Below are 18,977 nucleotides of genomic sequence, written 5' to 3' on the forward strand. Positions count from 1 at the left end.
TAATTTAATTTGTCACTATTTATCAGGGCTTCAAGGTGAAGGTGTGTAAAAATAGCTTTAACTCTCTTTCAACTTAATTTTGGGTGGGAAAAAAATAAAATGAAGTTGTTAATGATACTTTTGGATGTCAATTTGTTATAAAGGGGTCAAATTTTAATGAAAGAAATGTGAAAATTTAGAGAGAAAAAAGAAAACTTTGATTAATTATCAACCCAGACAGTCATTGTTTTGACTTTGACAACTTACTTTAATCTGACAGTGTATGTGACACATACACATTTGAAACAGGAACATAAGGACTGTGTCAAGACTTTTAGGTTATTTTCAAATGAGTTTGCATAAAACAGTAATAGCTGTCACCCCCCCCCCCCACCCCCTCCCTTTCAAATAAAAGGGGTGAGAGCAGGTAAAACCCTCAATCTCACCCCTGTCTCAGTATGCCAGTTTGGCTGCTGCTGAAACATCGGATGAATTATTAAAACATCCACTGACTCCAGCCTATGAGAACATATTGGAATTTGAAGAGATGAACCTAAAGGAGAAATGATGGAAAATTAGTTGAGATGATGATAAAGAAAGCTAGAAGACTATGGGGAGAGAAAAGACTTAAAAAGGCAGAGGAGAAAGGTCATGTAGAGAGCATAGAAAGTGCAGAGAGTTAGAGGACTCTCACAGCCCTCTCTTCTGCATGTACTGTAGTATGTATGTTTGGAGTGATTTTTGTGTCAAAATCAGTTTGTAAAAATCAGTTTTTAAAGGTGCTACATAAATAAAGTTATTGTTATTTTTATCATGAAGCTTAACAACAGTTGCATTTTGCAGTTCAGCTATGCAACATCTCCTTAAAATCTCTCACTTCATCTGAATCCATCCTATGTGATAGACAGCTGACACCAGTAAGCACACTAGCTACATTAGGTCTTGACCCAATTAAAAAACTGGCAGAAGCGAACCATGTTGAGAATTAGTGCAGTTGTGGTGATAAGGCTCTAAGTGTGTCACCTTCCAGAAGTGGGACAGTTGATGCTACAGGGGCTGATGAGAACACTCACTCATCACACAAAAAGCACAAGACAGACACTCACTCACACCTCATTCACACAGCAATCTTCACAAAACAATTCCCATTTTGTCGCCAAGTAATGTACCCAACAACAGTACTGATTACTTGTGCATGCATGTGTGCATGTGTGTGTATACGAGTGTGTGTGTGTGTGTGTGTGTGTATCAGGGTGTGTATGGGACAAATTGCCTATCTCAGGGGAAGAGGGAGAAAAGAGCAGGAGTGAAACCCATAGATACAGTCCATCAACTTTTAATTTCTTCATTTTACACACATATGCCAAAATATGCACACACAGTGACACATTCATAGGTCATTTGACAAAATACATTTATAGGTTGGGGACCAAGTTCTGGTATCTATCAGTTTGTCACTTTCTTCTCAGCTTTTTCCTGAATTCCTAGCATCAATAAATATCTGCTTTCAACTAGCTAGGGACAAATTTGTACTTCTCATAAATCTTTACACCTTATTGTTACTTTTAGTTGAATTATGTTTTTGTTTTATTTCCATTTCGACTTTTGTTGCTGCTACATAATTTCAGCTACATAAATGTAATTTAATACTTGTACTTCAGGACACTTGTGGAATTGTAGCTCTATTTCTGAGCTTTGGGTAAAGACTGCCCTCTGCTGGATTCAATTTGCAAATGATCTCTGTGGGGCTAGTACGCAGCTGGACTTCTAAAGTGCTGTTTACCCACAAATCCATACGTAGGGGGAGGGACAGGAAGCGCTCAGATTTATTTTTGCACTGAATTTAAGTTAAGTGGCACAATTTGAAGGTATTTCAAATGTGGTGGTTCACAAACAAAAGAAAGTGGGGGTCATGAGAATAATGAGTTGTGAAAAGATGACATAAGACAAATATTTATTATGTCGGCTGTGAAATCATGGTTATTTTCCAGGTCCATAGACTTTGTTAATTAGTGAATTTTTTTTTTTTTTTTTACTTACTCAGAACACTTGAAAACCATTTGGTTGAAATAATCAGTAATTAGTTGAAATGTGAAACTGATGAATAATTGGAGGTAGATTATTAAATATAATGGTGCAGCACTGGTTTAGTGTAGTGTACAGTATTTTTGATTGTGGCTCATAATTCCTACGAATGGCTCAAACCCTCATATTAACACACATTCCTTATAGCCCTTTAGTTTAAAGTAAATCCACTCGCTAAAGCCATAGGCCTTTATCTAAAAAAGAGATATGAAGACAGCACCAGTGGCTGTCAAAGGGGATGCTGTATTAGCCAGTACCCCAACTCCATCTGCAGGGCCAGAGATAATTGAAGGACATAGGAAGTCTTTGAAAATATTGTATGGCAATTGGGAGACTGGCAGTTTAAATACTTCAGTGGCTTTACAGTCCCGGGGCTACTTATTTTCTTCTCTTCGATTTATGCCGAAAATACTAAGTATTGTTTTACAATGGAACTAACTGTATCATTTATATCTATCAAATGCTGTAAATGTGCATCTAATGTGTTCACATGTCATCTTTAATGCTTACACTTTGTGTACTTTCAAGTAGGTTCAAAGCCAATAACAAAGTCCAGAGTTGACTGTGCATAGTTTAAACTGAAGAAACTTTAAAAAGCCTGAACTCCTTGAACAATTAGTAATGAAGACATGGCATGTGTGAAATTATCTGTGAATCCTCTTAAACTTTATTTGCAGTAGCCTGCCACTAGAGGTCACTGTCATTGTACACAACTGCAAATAATTTGAAGTTAGTATAAAAATAACTCGTGTCATTGCCGGGCAATGATTACCCCATGGCTGGCCTCCACTCAAACAACCCCTAACACTACTAAAGCACAGGAATGCTCAGAGATTATTTTTGATCCCACATTAATATATCCAAACAAACGAATGTCAGCCACAGTTCTGGGTTTCTAAGGACATGCCAATTCCATTACTTCTTGCTTACTTTTTCTGCAGACTAAGTTAAAAAGACAGTATAACTTTCTCACATTTCTCTCAGCTAACCATTGTATATGTATTTGCCAAAAAATACAGTCGGCTCTCTATCAGAATCAACATCAACCAGATCAGGGTGTTTTTTTAGCATGAAAGGTGCTTGGATACCAAACCAAAAATTCAAAAGCCATCACTGTGGCATTGTTTTCTGTTCCTGAATATGCTCCAAAGCAAAGTGAACCATTTTGACATGATTAAACATTGCAGACCCAAATATTTGAATCCATGTTTTTCCCATGATATTTGCTTGGAATACTTAAGTCTACTCTGATGTGAGTAGACAATTTAAACTCTTCTCAGATGGTTTTAGTCAGCATATAAAACCACCATCATCAATTCCAAAAAAAAAAAAGAACAAAAGTTGCTTACTGCATGTCCACAAAAAATTAAAGAAGGGGATGAGGTTTGGGCTATGCAACTCTAAAACCAGTGAGTATCAATTGTACGTGATAACTAAAGACAGCTACATCTAACTGATTTTGACACTGTAATAGATAAGGTCCAAAAACACATAATTCCATACATATGGTAGTAAATTTGCTGTTAAAGGAAGAGTTGCGTATGCATTGAAGCCCATCTGCATGTGTCAGCTCTCTCTCTCTAAACAAACTTGCTTTTAACTAAATGTAACATAAGTGCAGTGTTAAAAAGTACAGATATTCTGCATATATCTGCAAGTCAAATTCGAGCACAGGCCGTCTGTCTGGAGGATAACAGCATACGTTCATGGGGAGCCCACACTAACCACCAGCACCCCAAAAGGTATACATATTCTAACTAATGCTTCAGTAATTTGGCTTCATTTGAAAGCCAAAATACTGAAACATCTCTCTATTAGTTGTGCATTTAAATGTCATTTTTCACAGTTATATGATATAATTGACCTTCATATGTTGAGGTGTATTAATGGATTTTATTTGTTGACTTAAGTGAAAATGTGTTTGTAAGTCAGGCAATATTTATTTGCATACATCATGCAGTTACTTGGACTTCCTGGAATCTATCTGCAAGAGCTCAGGAAATGACACTGCAAGAGTCTATTTCTTATCTGGTATACTTGCATGTAATTCTGTACAAACTGAAAAAAAAAGTCTGAAGATAATTTGAAGCAGAAGACAAACTATTGGAAAGTGTTAGGGGAGAGTTGGATACTGACAGATCAGAAATAACTGAAAAAATAAATATGTAATAACATTTAAAAGTCAGTATACAGTATACTCATTGAACTAACTTTTCAAATAATATAGGGTTGCATTAAAATATATTACATAATATTACTTTTTTTTAAAAACTGAATACAATCAATGCATGATAGTGAAGAAAACGAGCTGATTTTCTTGAAACTTATTGATCATTAAGTGTGAACCAAGAGATGACATACTGTACATTTTTGTGTGATTTCGTCAACTGAAATAGAAAAGGGAACTTCCAAGCTAACGTGTGAAAAACCAAAGACCAAAGTGAATTTTTCATTGAGTTGTTCTCACTTGACTTAAGACATCTTCTCTTGTGCAATTTTTAGACTTTTATTTGAACTCAAGAAAAGACATCTTTGGCCCAAAGGAGATCGTAAGTAAACTTTCATAAAATATTTAGGAAAGATTATTATAATTTCTTTATAATTCCACTTCACATTTTAACTGCTTACAGCTACCTGTGCATAGCAATAATAAACTATTTATAGTAGTGAGGCATGTTAAACAAGGCTCATTCTTGATTTAAAACATTTTACTTTTGAAAATCTCCTCAATGCAAGAAGATTAGTGTGTGCTTTAACAACATATATTTTGCTTTAAGAGTTTAGAAATGTATATTTCTGTCACAGAAAATATAACTTGAAGCTCGCCTAGCTTATGATACTGGTAAAGTTACCCTGGATGATCATTTTTGGACAGACAGTTTGTAGCCAATTGACCAAGAAGCCTGTTGTTTCTCCCTCTTTCAATGCAAAGATGCATTTAAAATAACATTTGACATTTGTGGAACAATGGAACGTAACTTCTCTGCAACAGATAGTTGATTTGATAGGCAATAGCCACCTCTGATAATTGAGCATAAAATATTTGAATATAGATGCTGTCTTGTAAAACTTATATCCCAAGGTCTTGCTGAAAACAAATATGAATTTAGCCATATTTGTGTTTCCCAATGTTAAACTTTGAGTGCATATTTAATTTGCCAGAATCTGATTATTAGTACACTTGTTTTAATAAATTGTATTTTACAGTAAAGTTATAAAGTAACTGAAGAAGTCTGCCAGGAGGTTTGGTTTGTCATCTTTTGCATATTTTATAAATGCAAACAAACATAACTTTTGTGGGTGGATTTTCCAGCCATGTCATATTAGAGGCACCAGCACCCTGACATCTCAGTGTTTACTGTTTTCAGAGGACAGATAGTGACTTCACCGGCTTATGGTCGCACTCTCTATTTATTCTACCAACAACTACTTGAACAACTACAGCATGGTAAGTCTTATCCTTACACACAGAATATTTATTTTGTACGGATATGTTGAGTACTGAACCTGAAATTTGTTTCCGCTTTTTAAGTTCACAGTTCCATATCAGAAGAGCTTGTTTTCATGATAACTCACCTGTTTTGTTTCTTCTACCCTCCCCCACTCCCCTCTCCTTCCTTTTCCTCTCTCTTTCTGTCGTTTTCCATTATATCTACTTCTTTCCTGGCAAGGTGCCCCAATGTACACAGATAGATGACATGCTGGAGAAGTACTACCTGGCACCATCTTATGGCATAGAGTTCTGCATTGGTTTCCCTGGAAACCTTTTGGTTGTACTTGGATACATATTTTGTTTGCAAGAGTGGCAGAGCTACAACATTTATCTCTTCAACCTAGCAGTGTCTGACCTTATTTTCCTATGCACACTTCCACGTCTCTCATACCTCTATGCAAATGGCCAATCAGAGACAAGTCCCTATGCTTGCATTTCCAATCGCTATGTCCTACATGTGAACCTTTACTCTTCCATCCTCTTCATGGTTTGGCTTAGCATGGACCGTTTTCTGCTCATAAGATATCCAACACGGACCCATTATCTGCAGAGCCAGCGCTCAGCCCTGATCATTACAGGGCTGAGCTGGCTAGCTGTCAATGTGGAAGTTGCTCCAATGATAGCGCTAATGACCCAGGACCTGCAGAATGAAAACTTGAGTCTCTGCAAGGATTTCGCCAGTCTTAATGGAGACATCAATCCATTCGGATACAGCCTGGGGCTAACCATGACTGGTTACGTCCTTCCTCTGCTAGGACTTTGTGGTTTCTCCTACAAAATTGCCCAAATGCTACGTGTCCAAGACAGGGCTCTACAACGCAGAACAACATCATACAAGCGGCCTCTCAGAGTTGTTAGATCAGCAGCAGCCATGTTCCTGGTCCTTTACACTCCCTATCATCTGTTGAGGAATGTAAGAATTGCATCTCTGCAGCCCTGGGCCGAGCTGCGGCTGTGTACGAAGATGTACATAGAGAGCCTGTACATCATGTCCCGTCCATTGGCCTTCCTGCACAGCGTCATCAACCCCGTCTTCTACTTCTTTATGGGTGACAAGTTCAGAGTGCTCCTATTATCTAAGTTAAGAAAGCTGGTCAGAAAGCCAAAGCTGCGAAGAGAATCAACCCTAACAATTTCACCATAGAGACACAAGAAGAACACCCAAAAATCTCAGTTAGCTGTGTCTTTACATAATATATTGTGTCAAGTTTTTCTTTAAATACCTAATGTTGTTGATATTTTGTTTATTTTTTTTAAATGGTGCTTTTTAATGTGAAAAAAAAGCATGCTTTCTAATATGCCAGATGAAACTGGAGAGGTACGCTGGATATAGTTTCTACTGTTTTAGTGATGTTTGTGTTTTACGTTAGCATAGTGTTGTATCACCTTTTACTGTAATAAAACTAAAGAGAAGATAATTGGCGGCTATTGCCTTTTTGTCCTCTGTGGGGGGCATGCATCTCTAAAGTATATTTCGGAAACATTTCAAACTATCAAGCTTAAACCTATTGTGCCATACAGAGAACATCCTGGTCTTTCTAATGACCTATTTTTGTTGGGGTGTCAATTACAACAGGAGTGCTGCCTTTTCAAATGCTGCAAACAGCAGAGCATGTTTACCCTTTATTGACTATAGACATTAAATACAGTGTTCCTCAGAAGCATTCTATTGAGCTTTGTTCAGGCATCATACTTACTCAGTTTTTTAACATATCAGGATTTGTATACAGTTTGATTTGATAAAGTCTAAACTGCAAATATTAATAATAATAAAAAAACATAATATTGGGAAATTTGATCCAAACAAGGTTGGAATCAGTTTGAACAGTGATTTGGATTGGATTTCTATCTCTTCGTCTCAGTCAGAAGGCTGCATGTGCATCTCTCAGTACCTATCTGCAACCTGCCACACAATGTCAAATTCAGAGCAACAGCGATCAATCAGAGAAGCTGAGCAAAATCCATGCAGCAAAATAGGAATGCATGGAAGCTTCCCCCCAATAGTTGAGTTATTCTGCACAGAGGAGTTCTGCATTGCAATTCACAGCTTGATGCAAGCTGTTAGATCTCCATCTCCAAAGCTGGGTCAGTGTAAGTGTATGTAAACCATGTGGTTACCATAGCAAAAATTTATCACAGCAACATTTGTCGTCTTAGCTTGACCAATCTGTTAATGCTAACACCAAACTCTGCCCCATTATTCACTGTTCCCACTATTTTTTAAGCTTAGCTGCTGAGTTTAGGTAGCTTAGTTTTTTTGTGGGATGTGTTAACATGAAAGCCAATATGTCACATAACTAGGTATATTTTCATTCTTCACATAATAATCCATTTGATGTAGCTGGTTGACTACACTGCAGTTATTTCATGCATTCAATCAGTATAAGCACCTGCCCTGTTGACTAAAGCGCTGGCTTTGATTTTTTCTCTCTGATGTGTGCAAAGTGAAACTTGTACAGCTAATTCTCTGATTATTATTGAAAGTCTTTAAATTGAGGTTCCACGGCACTCTACATCTTTCATGTCTTCCTTTTTCCTTGAAACTTGGTGAGTATGAAAATAAATGGTATTTATTGTTAAACACAGTAGACTAGGATTCTACAATCAATCTGAAAATCTGTAGAGGTAGGTGGTTTCAGTTAAACTCCTCCACACTGAATAATGAAGCCCCTAACATCGTGTATTTTTCAACAGTCATCATAGAGATACATTCTCATGTTTAAAAGCTTCTGTTTTCCAATATTCACCGTGTTATTTAGTGTCCACACATCAATTAAAAACTTCACGCAGGTCACAAATATTACAATTGGTTATTGAAGGCAATGGATTGAGCTCTAAGCTGCACATATATGGCTAGTGTACCATAAGTTTGCATCAAAAGTTGTCTAAATAATGTTTACACTTGGCCTAGATGCTTTCTTTGAGGTCTTAAACCATAGCCCCAATACCTCCATTATAATTAGTAAAAATGTCTTCCTTTTTACCCTTGACACTCAAATGTTCATGTTTGAAATACAAACGTAAAATAATATGAATTGATATAATACCACTATTCAAAAAATGTATGCCTACCTTGAGTAACCTTGAGAACTGCATTAAAAATGTTGGCGTTGTATGGAATGTATTGGGTCAAGTGCCATTTTTAGGCTTTTTCATTTTTTTCACTGAGCATATTTAAGTGTTGTTTGGTCTGTTTCACTGCTCTATTGTAATATCTAAGTTGTAATTATTTGGAACTCTGCGCTGTCATGAAAACCTCCTTCATATTGTGCTGTCAGTGTCTTTTTGGTGCTTACTTAGGCCTGGAGCCTCTATTAAACTCACTTAACTTAAACAGACAATATCACTTTCTTTTAGTCATGGCTAATCACAACATGCTTGAGACAGCATTACATTTACATTGGCATGTGTCTTGGAAGAAGAAAAGAGGAGAGGCTAGAATCTTGGGCTTTGCTCGGTTGTCTGTGTTTCAAGTTTCATATTTAAAGTTGGAGGGATCATATAGACACAGAACCCATGAGAAAAGGGTGCAAACAAGTACATATGAGGGCAAAACAACATCTGCTGTTTTTTATGCTTCATAATGAAATATCCCCATTTAATGATGATTGAGCTAGATGATTTAAACAAATTTTAATATGATAAAGATATTGCAGTAATGAAATACAAATGTTTCCCTCTGATAATGACATGATTTATGTTCAAGCTGTATGTGAAAATCATGTTGACACAAAGTACTTAAAAGCAGTGTGCTTGGTCATGCTTGTTCACATTCCTGTGTGTGAACACAGTAGGGATTTGTGTATTCTGTATACTGTATGTAGGTATAATCTGTTCAAAAACACTTCACATTAGTAACAGTTCAAGGAACCATCTGCCGTAATCCATTTCACGTTACTGTTATTATCCCTCCACAGCACTGAAAGAATTTGTTAACAGTACTAACACTTTGTCTACAGAGGAATAATAAGTGCATACACATGAAGTGCTTAGTTACACACCTGTATACGAAGCAGGCAGTGTGTAGTACATAAATAGTCCACTCTACACCCAGGTGTGGAGTGGTTTGTTTAGAATGTCCACATAAACAAGGTTGACCTATTTGAATCACCTTTTTTCCATTGTACCAATGCATCAGACTCTTTGCTATTTAGATAAAATAAAACAGCTGTTTTTTTCCAGGCTCTACAATGTGTGTAGGTGTGTTCAGTGATCCTCAGTGTTTGCAGATAAAACTGTACTCTCCCCTCTAAGCTTATGAACACTCAACAGATCCCACAGGGACCGCTTCACCTAAGTGGCACCAAGTGGATTAAGTGTGTCTGAGTCAGTCAATACAATATCCTTCTCAGCATATCATCCTGTTCATGTTCCCTGAGTACAATGTGCTTGTAACCGTTATGCAACATGTAACATAATGTTGGCAAGTACATCTACTCTAGCCTGTGTTTTTCTCTGAACACGGTTATACACAAAATAGAACAACTGATCAGCAAATACAGGTCAAGTCAATTTATTAACAGATAACATTAAAATTAAATATGAATCAAATGTTAAGTCGTCAAAGAGGAAATTCATGAAACGCACATCGAAGTAGTTGTATTTACATTTGAAATAATAGCAAAAAAAGGTGTAGAGCTGTCACTTGTTGAAAAAATACATGGTGTTGGATATTTAGTTTGTGAAAAAAAAACAGCTCTGCAACACATTGAATCAATGACACTCCTATAAACTAAGACTTCCAGTTTCACTATTAAGGAACAGTGAGACATTTAAGAACAGAGACATTTGTAACACAGATGATTTTTTGGTACTTTTTGTTTTCCTGTTATCTTTATGTTAGCTGTTTTATATGCAGTGAGTCACAGAGTACTGACACCAACAGATGAAAAAATAAGTGACAAGTCATAAAATAAAATAAAGAAACAAGGGAGTGGCTTCACATGACCATTTATGATCATTTTGCCTCTGGGACAATTCAGCGTAGTCAGACTGAAAGTTGCAAGAGCATACGTTCAGGGAATAAAAGTTGAATGAGGACATCACCCCTCTCTTTGATAATATAGTGTGAATAAGGTTTGGAGGTATAATGTTGCAACATTGTCTCTACTCATAAATATAACATTATTCACTTTGGAATGTGGCTCATACATTTTCTTCATGTGTAGCCCTGATGTGAAACCATCACAGAAGAAAGCATTTCTCTTGAACACTTAACTCAAACTATCTTATTTAACACTATCTGATCTAGACTTGGAAAATCTGGTTCTCGTACTTGTATCGAATGTACCTCAAAATATTTGGAGGGATAAAAGCACAACACTCAAACAAAAACAAAAGATTGAAAAAAAATGTGTACATGATCAATTAATGGTGCATTAGTTGGAAAAAAATGGAATGTATATTGATTGTCAAGAGTTCTTACAAGTTTTCCTTGAGCCATTTGATATAGTTATCCACCATGCGTCGTGCAATCAGGAAGTCGGTTGGCCACACGGTAAACATTAGACCTCCGTGAAACCCGGTGTCATAATGTTCATGTGTCACCTCTACACCAGCAGCACGGAGCCGTGTGACATACATGATCCCATCATCTCGGAGAACATCATACTCACATGTCAGAATGTAGGCCTTGGGCAGTGAGTGCAAGTCAGTGTCTGGAACCAGCAAGGGCGATGCCCTCGGGTCAGCCAGAGATCGAGACAGTCCGTCCATCCCAACATCCTCTCTGACTCTCTGAACAACAGCGGGGGCGCTGTAGTTGTACTTCCCATGATATGCTTCTGGCAGAAAAGTGCTCCAGTTGACAAACTTCAGAAGGCTGAAAGACTCAGGGTTGTTGTGGGTGTTGGCCATCATGGCTTTGAAAAAGGCTTTGTCACTGGTGAAGTACTCGCTCCAGAAACGCACCATGAGGGTGCGCGGCAGAATGGGCATATCTTGATTCTGCTGATAGGAAGGCGTGTTGAGATCCAGGGCCTGCAGCACAGGGTAGATGAGAGCTTGGGCCTTCAACTTAACCTGCTGCCCGTCTTCTTTTTGTAACTGTGTGGAGATACAGAGAGAGCGATAAGAACATGACTTACAGTTTTTAGAAATTAACTAACAATATCTGATCAAAATTGTCATGGATGTTTACAGGGAAAAAAAATATCAATCTCTTTTCTAAATTGTTTTCTTTGCTAAAATTAAACTTAGGACTTAAAGTGTTGAACAGTATAAATGTGTTTTTTATGGAAAAAAATGCCAAACAACCAGCCTAAGAGATTGGTACAGAAATAAAACTAATTAGGCACAACAGTACAGGAGTCCACTAAAACATAACAACAACCTTGCGACATAGTAAACAGCCCCTTAACTAAAAGGTCAAAACTTAATATTATCTGGTGGGGTTTTCCAGTGACATGTTTTCTGCAAGTAGCCTTATTGTCAGCCCTCCTCAAAGGTAGGAGTAGAGCTCTGTAGTAGAGTATTTGAAAACACTGCCCTACTATTGGAATTAAAAGGCAACAATCTTCCTGTAGGTGGTCCATATCTGGAGAGATCTGGTCTACCAAAAATAGACGTGATTTTTAGAGTTCTTTTTATATGCTTGTGAAATTGTATTTATCGGCTCAAAGGAAAAGTTTATTGAATTCAGAGTTTGTCAGGAATCAAACATTAACAGAAAAGTCACACCAGCATAGAACGACAGCTGAGAAGGACTGCTAATGTTCTACAAATGCCTGGCAGAAACAACCAAGGAATGGTCCTGACCTCGAAACTAAGAGCAGGAAAGGTATTCCAAGGACAACATCATGATCAACCTAAAAAAAATTCCATATAAGTGGGACCTTGCTCAAGACAGCATGGAGAAACATTCACATGAAGGAGCCAAAATTCCAAGCAGACGATCTGTCCGGCTGCCAGAGTCAAGCTGTAGTAAAGACTGAGAGTCTCTCCTAAAAGGCTCTTTGTATACTTCACTTTTCACCTGTTTAAAAGTCTCTGCTGCTAGTTTGCAGGTTTAATGAGTAGGGTCAGGGTTAGGTTTATCTTCATTTGTGATTTATACTCCTCAACCAATCTCATTTATGAGAGCAGGTTTGACCTCAGATTCAAAAAAATATTGATGGATGTATCTCCTCTCTTCACACAGTAGTGTATTCATGACACTACAGATACGCCTTCCTATATGAGCCTGATCAAGCCAAAGTACTATGAATTCCCCAAGGCATTAAATGCAATTTCATAACTAATATTTTTCTCCTTAAAAACAGTATAATCTATCTACTGCTGTCTGAGTGGTTTGGTAACGGTGTCTTTAACATGTGTTAGATCTGGTGATTTGCCAGTTCTTATTATTTTACTCAGATTATTTTAGAGACATTTTCTAAAAGATAATGTAGTTATCAGTTGATAGGTTGTCAGTTCCTCTTCCCAATTTGAAACTAAAAATACCAAATACCAAAAAGACAAAATATATGCAGTACCTGCTGGGAGACAGCAGCCGCCAGGTTGCCTCCAGCACTATCCCCAGACACAGCAATGCGTCCTGGGTCCACAGAGTACTGGACCAGCACCCCCTTCTGGAGAAAGTGTTTGACCACACGGTACACATCCTCATATGGGACAGGGAAATGGTGAGCAGGGGCAAGTCGGTATCTAAAGAAGCAGAAAGGTATAGATTACAGCTAGAGAATAAATAAACAACATGTCCTCAGACAACATTTAGAGCCAGGGTGAAATAAACGTGAGTAGCTTGGTAAAAATAGGTGGCACATTAAAGTTTAAAAGCTGTGAATGCATCGTCCAATTCAGATTCAGGGCAGTTTAACCATTTGATTTTCTTATCTTTGTGTTTCTGCAAGTAGTTAAAACCACAAACACAGGGAGATAAAGACAATCATTTTGTGATCTTTTAGAGAAGCAGTGGGTCTTTAAATATAAAACAAGATCAGTGATTATTCAGAATTTTATCAAAATATACTTAAAAAACAGGTTGGTCTTCTGCAAGGGTTGTTTTAAAACTCATCTATGGGGACAAACATACAGTACTGTGAAACATAGGTGTAAATACAAATATAATGTGGTCATTTAATTAAGTTTCACAGATAATCGAGAAAAGAAACTTAAAGCCGGAATTTAAAGCCATTTAATTTGGGATCACATAATGTTCCAGTCCAAAAGTCAAATGTTACACATGGCTGACTTAAAGATTGTGATATGCTGAAATTATCCATTGAACCCTTAACAAATTGCAGACAGGAATTCAGATGAGGCAGATAAGACAAAACCCCACACACACCCCCCACATTGAAACACTCTTCCTTCTACGGTCAAGTACTATGTGTCAACCAACAAAACCATGTTAGACACACAAAAAACAAGGGATGGCTTCATGCCTTTGATCTTTACTGCTGAATCATGTATAGTTGACAAGAAACTTTGTATAGTAGTCTAAAAAATGGAGAAAGTTGGTGTAAGAGTAAGGGTACAGAAAGTGGGAATTCGAGCCAGGAATGGCTAAAATAACCAGTGACTGTAGCTGTGAAAGAGGAAAGGCCTGGCGAGACCCAAATGAAAACCTGTTAGCTCACTCTACTGCATCCTCACTTTGACTGCGACTAATCAGAGAGGACAGGCACATGTGATGTCAGAAAAACTGTGAGAGGTGGAGGGAACAAGGGGGGAATAGCCTGACCTAACTCTGAAGAATATAAACTAAACAAAGCTTAATAATGTCCACTAGATAATACATATGTCTCACTCTACAACATTTTGCGTGTAGTTTAGTTAATATACTGTATAATAGTGCCTGTATATTATAAGTTACTAAATATGATATACTTACTCTACTGAAAGAACCACTGCGTCCAGCTCTGTCACCATTCTTCTAGCCAGGAGATCATACGGACTCATTCCTGTAAAAACAGAGAAGATGGACACTGAAAATGTAACACGAGGAACAGAGATTTTTAAGCATCACATTTATTAAGGAAAAAAATTGCATCTTAACATTCCTGGCATACCGGCAATACATCACATTAGATGAAAGCAATAGTGCAGCAAGTGGTACTTCCTGAAAGGACCCGCGTAAATGTGATTTATAGGACTGTTCAACAGATTGCAGAAACAGCATGAGTTGTGTCAAACTGCATGACATGTCTTTATGTTTTGGATTAAAGGGTAACCACCCTCTGTGTTCCCACTGCTCAAGCAGAAGGTGTGTTGTTTCCCATTGCAGACTGTGAAAGCTCTGTGGTTGTGCTTCTGATAGTATGCTATTTGTTTAGTGTCTTGTTTTAGAATCCATTATAGGGAGTCTCTCAAAATTGAAGTTGGGTGAGTAACTGTCACATCAACTAAATACAGCAAGATGTATTATTCATCCATCTAACCCTCCATCTTTTGGTAAGTCCTCATATCCCAGAGTGAACATTCTGTGTTTTAAAGAAGGAGAAAGGCCCAACCCATCAACTTACGGGAACTCCCCAGACACCACCCTCCACCATGCAGGTATATGACGGCTCTCCTGAGCTCAGTGTCACTGCCCCGCTGCTTCGGCTGATACAGCACCACCTCCACTCCATCAAACCTCCCCTCTGTCACCTTGACATGCTCATCAGACTCTGGCACTACATTTTCAAGCAGAGTAATAACATACATCACTCCCATGTAGTCCTTCAGCCCCAGTAACTCACTGAGGTCTGCCTGAAAAGGGAAACAAGAGAGAGACACATTACAGTATTACTCCTTGTTCATACCAGAGATATTAGTATTACATCATGTACAAACAATTAGCTATTTCAAGTCAGTTTATCCTACATAAAAACACAATCAACATGAACAAAGCTTCTTTTATTCAAACAGAAAGAGGTAAGATGCTGAACTTGTTGCCTTGTTAAAGAGATGTGGAGACTATGGACAAGGGAACATTGTCTAGTTAAATGTCAACAGTGCCTTAAAGTTATTCCTTTTTTCCTGAATTAATAACTGAATATACTGTTATTAAACTATGAATCGTACTCCATTATGTCCAATGAGGTAAGCATTCAGTGGCTGTCATGAGGCTCATCAGCTGATGCTTTCCACTGTGAGGAGAACACACCCGTCAAAGACTCATCAAAAGCTCTACTGTACCTACCATCACACACTCATATCAGCTTTAGAAAACACTGCAGGATTTATCTGCTGCAGTTTAAAAATACTAAACTGAAAATTAGCTGATGAAAACAGTAAAAGTCTAACAGAATGTTTACAGGAGAAGAAAATTGATTTACAAAGGGACTGAATATTGGTTTTGCAGAAAAAAAACACAAAGAAGTTATGCCTTCAGATCACCAAAACACTCCCTCTAATTGATTGAGTTAATCATTGTAAAGGATGGCAGTGTGCCTGGATCAGAGACCTACATTTGGCTGCATACTTACGTTATATTGTTGTTACTTACTGACAAGAAATATAATCAAACACACCCTAATTTCTTAAGTGAACAGGATTATATCTGACAATGATAATGTCCCTCAAAATGAACATGTAACACTTTTATTGCTGTTATCAATGTTCTTTTGTTTTGTTTACTAAATATCCTACTCAATATAATACTCAAACTACTGCAACACCTCCCAAATGTTGAATGTTGAAGTACAGTACGTAGCCTTTAATAACACTGTTAAACCAATGTTATAAATAGCCTATGTTTGCGTTATTAAATGTCTAAACCTATTAAGAGCCAATAGCTGCTTCACAATGGACAGCAGTAAAGTCCGAGCTCTAACGGTCTTTAATAGGATCTATTATTAGAACAGGTTTGAAGGACTATACAGTACAACACATGGATTAGCATCTGACATAATCTGATGTAACCAGCATGTGTATCCACATCAGCAAAATAAACGTTTCAAAACTACCATAGGTACTCTGACAACAAAGACAGTAGGCTACAGTAACCACATCATGCATTAAAGGGACAACTCAAAAATGCCTCTTGTTACCTCATCTGCAGAGCCAGATATTATAAAGTGAGTCATTTCGAATGAAGCACCAGCAGATCTAATGAAAAGAAAACAGTTTCCTTACCAGGTGGCTGAGACCTCTGAAGAAAGAGTTGGTCAGCATGAGCTTCCATCTCTCGTCTATCTCCTCGGGAATGGGCTCGTAGATATAATAAGAGGTAAAAGAGCACACAGCGACGAATAAAACGATGCTTCCCAACCTCATTTTACAACGTGCGTCCCCAGAAGTTAAGAGCAGGATGCAAACACAAACAAGTTGTCAGCTGCACTTGTGAATTGGGAGCTCTGTTGCGCAACAAAGCTCGAAATTGAATTTGGATCCGGACCAGCTAAATATGACAGCACGTGTTCGGTGTCATTTGATGGTAATCAGCGTGCATGTTCGGAGCTTTGCTTCGCTGCGCGCGCGCGCGTTTCCAATCGCAGGTCCGTCCCGTGAAACCGGGGAATGAATTTAAGAGCCGGTGATATGGAGACAGGAGGAGAAGCCTTGGAATGAATTTAAGAGTCAGTGATATGGAGGCAGGAGGAGAAGCCTTGGAATGAATTTAAGAGTCAGTGATATGGAGACAGGCGCTCGCCCCCCATGTACTCACGAGGCAGAACCGTCCTACCTTGGCCAGCGCTGCAAATTCCTCAGGTGCCTCCTGAGCGTGGCCACTCAGCTTACACGGGACGCGAGTCAAAACTTTGTGCCAAGATGCAAGTGATGCACCATCAGCGGACCACTATACACTGAAAAACACAATCTTATTTTTTTCGCTTTTTTTCTTTATTCCTTTATCTTTTCAGGTCCGGAATTAGGCTATATATGTTTTATCATTCACTTGCTGTCAGATGTGCGTTCGCTGCAACGTCTAGCTGTTAGTCAGCATTTTATTTCTCCGGTAGAAATCCTACATGTCCCTCTAAAACGACAGAGACCCGTGTAGTTGCACATGCAGTATGAAGTAGGAACTCTGTTATGCAGCTAAACAGTGATAGTTGCACGTAGCCTAAGCTAAAGCTACTATCGGTGACAGAGTCAGATGAGATGCCCGGTCTCTTGGCAGGAAGTGTTCATGACGTCTGTGCCAAATAGTAGTCAAACAGGCCTAACATGTTCAAGTCTTCAAGCTAAATGTAAATCTCAGAGAGGCCTAGGTAAACATAGAGGATGTATTTAAGCAATGTATACAAATGCACTTGTATGACAGCTTAGTGGCATTTATTTACTTTAGTTATTTACTACAGTTAGAAAAATCCTCTTTAAAAAGAGACAGAGGCCTATTACAAGGCAAACTGTATTCTGAGCAGGCTTAATTTCAGAAACCTGTACCACATGCATCCACGTGACTGTGCTGACCTCTGTGTTATGATCTTTTCAAACTTTCTCTAAGTCTAAGAGTTCGTAATAGGCCCATATTTAGGGGCTGGCAGTGTTTCCTTTCATCAGCTGTCAAACTGTGTTGAGATGCAGTGCAGGAGCCAGAGTGTGACGGAGGCTGGGTAAGAGCCTATGTGAGACTGATCACTGCTGAGTGGTAGAATGCTAAATCTGTTCTCTGAATACAGAATCACACTTCACACAGTCCAGGATTCTCCCTGGAATTCCCCCCCCTTCTTTTCTCCTCCAACCACAGGCCTCCACTGGGCTTCTGAGGGAGACCACCTCGGTTGGTAAATCTAGTAAATCTTTCATGGGGCTCTCTTCACACTGTGCATCCTTCGGTTGGGATGACGGGTGTGAGAGGGTGCGTGGGTGTGGATGTTGTCTTCATCTACCTAAAGCCGTGCTGTGCAGAGCTCTGCCACGTGGCCTCAAAACACCCTGCTGCGTGTGAAGCGCGAGCAGATGTGAATATGTCAAAAGACGAAAACTTAGTGTTTAAATGCATGAGTGTGTTTTCATGAGTTTCGGTGTGTGCTTGCTTGCCATTCAGCTGCACACATGTGTGTGCACAAAGACAGGTCACGTTTCATTCCTTATTAGGGGCACATTTATGAGTTCAGAATATCCACAGGGAACTATCAAATTCGTATAATTAAGGAATGCATTCCAAGCCTCTACTGCTGATGATCAAGAAATGACTCAGAGCAGCAAGCGTAACTTTTCAGTTTGAAGACCCCCTACTGAGCCAAAGTATATGAGCTGCATGTAAAGCGGCATCTGATCAATTTACAGTTCAGGCTGAGATGAGCTGAAGGAACAAAGCTTTGATGTAATAATCAGCTAATAGGTTTGGATGCCTTACTTCAGCCAATTAATTCAAGACATTTCCCTAATGAAAAGTATATAAATGTGCAAACTCAATCCTGAACCTGACACTTGCAGTTGTTTTTTAGGTTTATACATTGGCTTACTTTTCCTTCTCCCTTTAGGCCTTATGCAAGCTGTTAACACTGACTTCATTCCTTTTTGATGAGAACAGGGACTAGTGGCT

At 38.5% G+C, this 18,977-nt stretch overlaps 2 protein-coding genes across 2 annotated transcripts; one reads left to right on the forward strand and one right to left on the reverse strand.

Moving 5' to 3' along the window:
• The first annotated feature begins 4,506 nt into the window (after positions 1-4,506).
• LOC109985705 (succinate receptor 1) lies at positions 4,507-6,791 on the forward strand. The gene is made up of 3 exons (XM_020636101.3): positions 4,507-4,613; positions 5,433-5,512; positions 5,736-6,791. The coding sequence occupies exons 2-3, from the start codon at positions 5,459-5,461 to the stop codon at positions 6,699-6,701; spliced, it is 1,020 nt and encodes a 339-aa protein (XP_020491757.3). The 5' UTR covers positions 4,507-4,613; positions 5,433-5,458; the 3' UTR covers positions 6,702-6,791.
• Positions 6,792-10,054: 3,263 nt separating this feature from the next.
• On the reverse strand, positions 10,055-17,543 carry aadac (arylacetamide deacetylase). The gene is made up of 5 exons (XM_020636171.3): positions 16,619-17,543; positions 15,022-15,250; positions 14,391-14,460; positions 13,030-13,201; positions 10,055-11,602 (listed from the first exon to the last, which is right to left on the reverse strand). Exons 1-5 carry the CDS (start codon positions 16,757-16,759, stop codon positions 10,979-10,981), a joined length of 1,236 nt encoding a protein of 411 aa, XP_020491827.1. The 5' UTR covers positions 16,760-17,543; the 3' UTR covers positions 10,055-10,978.
• Between the last annotated feature and the right edge of the window lie 1,434 nt (positions 17,544-18,977).

This window comes from Labrus bergylta, chromosome 11 (assembly GCF_963930695.1).
Source record: "Labrus bergylta chromosome 11, fLabBer1.1, whole genome shotgun sequence".
Classification (NCBI taxonomy): domain Eukaryota; kingdom Metazoa; phylum Chordata; class Actinopteri; order Labriformes; family Labridae; genus Labrus; species Labrus bergylta.